The sequence below is a fragment of the Nansenia antarctica genome (genome assembly GCF_963989245.1).
Source record: "Nansenia antarctica genome assembly, chromosome: 5".
Taxonomy (NCBI): domain Eukaryota; kingdom Metazoa; phylum Chordata; class Actinopteri; order Argentiniformes; family Microstomatidae; genus Nansenia; species Nansenia antarctica.
Window position 1 is genome coordinate 71636005 of NC_137690.1, and position 5000 is coordinate 71641004.

General features: G+C 48.8%; 1 protein-coding gene across 1 annotated transcript in view; it reads left to right on the forward strand.

Moving 5' to 3' along the window:
* Positions 1 to 382, forward strand: part of psmb10 (proteasome 20S subunit beta 10) — a gene marked incomplete at both ends in the record, with an annotated part of 8449 nt that extends 8067 nt beyond the window's left edge. Inside the window, one exon of the mRNA XM_080530911.1 lies at positions 271 to 382. Coding sequence (XP_080387037.1) covers positions 271 to 382 — 112 coding nt within the window. The remainder of the gene's footprint in view (positions 1 to 270) is intronic.
* Positions 383 to 5000: the final 4618 nt, after the last annotated feature.

Here is a 5000-nt window from a genome sequence, read left to right on the forward strand (position 1 = left end):
CATACATGCCCAAGCCATAACACCCCCTCCCTCCACCATTATGTCACAGGAACTCTAGAAGGTTCTTTAGGTACTTTTAGGTTAGGCATTGAACGCTGTTGACCTCAGTTCTCTCATGACTTCTTTAGGATGTGACACTACCACCACAAAGGTGTCACGTGACTCACCTCACTGTTATTCCCCTCCTCCCTGTTCTCCCTCCTCCCTCTCTCCCTCCCTGTCCCCCCCCCCTCCCTCCCTCCCTCCCTCCCTCCCTGTTCTCCCTCCTAGGGGGGGACAGTACCGGTACCAGCCTGGCACCACAGCGGTCCTGACCCAGACGGTCACACCACTTCATCTGGAGGTGGTGGAGGAGTCAGTACAGCTGATGGACTCTCAGTGAAACACATAGGAAGGGCCGCGTTCGTAAAAATTGGCTCTGGAAATCTGATCAACACTCATGGAACGCCTCTCGTCCAATCAAATTACTCGGTCCCTTTATGACGTTGAACCCAGTGTGCGCTCCGACGCTCTCAGAACTCTTGAGTTCGTAAATTCTCTCTGAGAGCACTGGAGGATGTCATAAAGGGACCAAGTCTTTTGATTGGACGAGAGGCATTCCAACTGAAGTCGTTTGAGATGAACTTCTTGGTATCTTATAACAGCCTTTATTGGATTTAAGTAAATACATTAGAGTCTTTCCAACTTTACTTTTTATGATTGTTACTTGTCTTGCATGTTTAAGTTGCAAACATTCAAACGTTGTTGTGCAATAAAACATAAAAAGACACTTTTCACAAACATGTGTGAAGAGTCTCATTCCTAAACACTACATCTAGCAATAAATAAAACCCTAACCGTAAATAAAAATCATTCATGATTCATTAACACTAGAACAGCCGTGCCTTTTTACCTACTAAAAGAGCCGCCTCGCCTCTTCACAATGCTCAAGCTGCTATTTACACACAACGACCACTAGTTGGCGCCTCTTGTAAATTAGCCTGCCCTCCTACACAGAAAAACGTCAAAATAGCTTTATACTAGCTTATCCTGATGTCATTTTGAAAATGTAAGGATACTGGGTTCAGGTCCTGAAATGTGATCGAGTGCAAATATATAACGTTTTTCTTTACTCACAGGGGTCAAATGACCCCTAATAGCTGTTCTAAACAGTACAGTAGTGTAATCATGTGATGTTATTGGATAACCAAGACCCCTTCCTGATAATAATCAGCCAATCAGTGGTCAGATAATAATCAGCCAATCAGTGGTCAGGACGCAGCACCAGTGGGCCGGCTGTGAGAAGAGGAGGCTACCGCCCCCTGTTGAAAAAAAAGAAAATGATTCCTTCTATCACAACGACTGCCAATGGCCCCTGGCATGTGCTAGATTACTCTTCCTGCTATGACTGGTGGATTGATGACTCACTTGCTTAGTCAAATGTATCGATTGTAAGTCGCTTTGGAATAAATGTAAATTTAGAAATGTAGAACAAAACCCTACGATCATTGGTGGGTTAGGTAGGGTTCAGAGATTTGATTTTGAACATTACTCATTCCATGTCATACATCCTCCGATCCCTACCTCCACTAGCCTCTCCTGCTGGAGACTACACTGAACATTTTCCTTGCAGTGTGTGTTGTGTGAGTGTGTGTGTGTGTGTGTGTGTGTGTGCGTGCGAGTGTGTGTGTGTGTGTGAGAGAGACACCTGTGGTGTGTGTGCGTGTGTGTGTGTCTGTGAGAGAGAGAGAGACACCTGTGGTGTGTGTGTGTGTGTGCGTGCGAGTGTGTGTGTGTGAGAGAGACACCTGTGGTGTGTGTGCGTGTGTGTGTGTCTGTGAGAGAGAGAGAGACACCTGTGGTGTGTGTGTGTGTGTGTCTGTGGAAGAGAGAGACACCTGTGGTGTGTGTGTGTGTGTGTGTGTGTGTGTGTGTGTGTGCGTGTGTGTGTGTGTGTGTGTGTGTGTGTGTCTGTGAGAGAGAGAGACACCTGTGGTGTGTGTGTGTGTGTGTGTGTGTCTGTGGAAGAGAGAGAGACCTGTGGTGTGTGTGTGTATGTGTGTGTGTGTGTGTGTGTGTGTGTGTGTGTGTGTCTGTGAGAGAGAGAGAGACACCTGTGGTGTGTGTGTGTGTGTGTGTGTGTGTGTGTGTGTGAGTGTGTGAGTGTGTGTGAGTGTGTGAGTGTGTATTATGTGTGTATTATTAGCGTGGCTGGCTGCTCCCAGGCTCCCAGGTGAACCTTCAGGCCCTGTTTTTAATTGGTCCCTCGGGACGTTTTTGTGCTGCGTCCTCGTCCCGACTGGCCCCGCCCTCCCCGTACGCAGCCAATCAGATCTCCTCACACCTGTGTGGCGAGGCTCCTTGTTAGCCTGTTTACAGGTGAGCCGGGCCGACCCCTGGGGACCCCAGAAACCACCTGGGAGACCTGCAGGCGGAGGAGGAGGAGGAGGGCTCAGCACCACCCCAGTCGTAGCACACACACACAAACACACACCTCTCTGTGGTGAGGCTATTCCTGGGTTGAGGAGCACACACACACACCTCTCTGTACCCAGGCTGTAGGGAGGCTGTTCCTCCAGTCCTCTCCAGTCCTCTCTACAGCCAGGCCAGAGGTTTATATTTATTTAACCTATATTTAACCAGGTAAGACAATTAAGAACAGATTCTTCATTGGAGGCTGTTCCTGGGTCTCTACAGCCCAGGTGGGAGGAGGTTGTTCCTGGGTCTCTACAGCCAGACGGGAGGCTGTTCCTGGGTTAAGGAGCACACACACCTCTCTGTAACCAGGCTGTAGGGAGGCTGTTCCTGGGTTGATGCTTCACAGCAGGAAGGACTTTCAGAGGATGTTTCTCTGAGAGTGTTTTTTTTTTAATCAGGTAAGGAGAACTAGACTCGTTATGAGAGAATGATGCTGTGTGGTTGAGTGGCTTTGGTACATGATGTTGTCATTTTAAGGTTGATTGTTCTGGCTGACTGGTTGAATGACTGACTGACTGGTTGACTGACTGACTGACTGGTTGACTGACTGACTGACTGGTTGACTGACTGACTGACTGACTGACTGGTTGACTGACTGACTGACTGACTGGTTAACCGACTGACAGGTTAACCGACTGACTGACTGACTGGTTGACTGACTGACTGACTGGTTGACCAACTGACTGACTGGTTAACCGACTGACTGACTGACTGACTGACTGGTTGACTGACTGACTGACTGGTTGACCAACTGACTGACTGACTGAGTGGTTGACTGCTTGTGTGTTCAGAGGGAACACATGAAACTCTTGAGGATTAGCCAAGCTTGGGAGCTGGTTTGTGTGGCAGGTCCACCAGATCACAGGGATGTTAAACCAGGTTTTGAAGCTGTACAGTGTTTCCTTCCATCTAGAACATTCTAGACGTTCTGGAAGAACCTTTGTGGTCTTTGTCAAAGTCTTATTTGGGTAGTAGGAAGCGTTTAAAGATGGTTTGGACGATTGATATTTGCTGGGTTGTTGAAAAAAAAAGTGTCTGATTATGGTAGTGGAAAATGTTAAAGATGGGTTGGTGTGTTGGATGGATGAATAGATAGATTGATAGATAGATAGATAGATTGATTGATTGATATAGATAGATAGATAGATAGACAGATAAGTAGATAGATAGATAGATAGATAGATAGATAGACAGATAAGTAGATAGATAGATAGATAGATGGATAGATATATAGAGAGGGCGATAGATAGATAGATAAAGAGAGAGGGAGAAATCGATAGATAGATAGATGGATAGATATAGAGAGAGGGCGATAGATAGATAAAGAGAGAGGGAGAGATCGATAGATAGATATAGAGGAGGAGCCAGGGCCTCGGGGGAGGGGCTAGAGGGTGTCAGGTGGTTTCCGTGGGGTAGAGCTGGTAGCCAACCGTGCGTTTTTGTGTAATCACTCTAACAGTGGGTTCTGCTGGGGGGTTTTCCATCAATGTTCCTAAAGGAAAATCCTGTTTTCTTTTTATAACTCTCATGAGACTTATCAAACATAAGTAGCCTGCAATGTATAAAAAGCAACTCTTGAAATGTCTCACTGTTGTCTGTGTCTCTCTCCTCACTCTCTCCACTCCTCCCTCTCTCCACTCCTCTCCTCCCTCTCCTCTCTCCCTCTCTCCTCTCCTCCCTCTGTCTCTCTCCTCCCTCCCTCTCTCCTCTCCTCCCTCTGTCTCTCTCCTCTCCTCCCTCTGTCTCTCTCCACTCCTCCCTCTCTTCCCTCCTCTCCTCTTCTCCCTCTCTCTTCCCTCCTCTCCTCCCTCTTCTCCTTCTCTCCTCCCTTTCTCCTCCCTCTCTCCTCTCCTCCTTCTCTCCTCTCCTCCCTCTCTATCCCCTCTCTCCTCTTCTTCCTCTCTCCTTTCCTCCCTCTCTCCTCTCCTCCCTCTGTCTCTCTCCTCTCCTCCCTCTCTCCACTCCTCCCTCTCTTCCCTCCTCTCCTCCCTCTCCTCTCTCCTCTTCTCCCTCTCTCCTCCTTCTCTCCTCCCTCTCTCCTCTCCTCCCTCTGTCTCTCTCCTCCTTCTCTCCTCTCCTCCTTCTCTCCTCCCTCTCTCCTCTCCTCCCTCTGTCTCTCTCCTCCCTCTCTCCTCTTCTTCCTCTCTCCTCTCCTCCCTCTGTCTCTCTCCTCCCTCTCTTCTCTCCTCCTTCTCTCCTCTCCTCCCTCTGTCTCTCTCCTCTCCTCCTTCTCTCCTCCCTCTCTCCTCTCCTCCCTCTCTTTCCCCTCTCTCCTCTTCTTCCTCTCTCCTCTCCTCCCTCTCTCCTCCTTCTCTCCTCCCTCTCTCCTCTCCTCTTTCTCTCCTCCATCTGTCTCTCTCCTCCCTCTCTATCCCCACTCTCCTCTTCTTCCTCTCTCCTCTCCTCCCTCTCTCCTCCTTCTCTCCTCCTTCTCTCCTCTCCTCTTTCTCTCCTCCATCTGTCTCTCTCCTCCCTCTCTATCCCCTCTCTCCTCTTCTTCCTCTCTCCTCTCCTCCCTCTCTCCTCCTTCTCTCCTCCCTCTC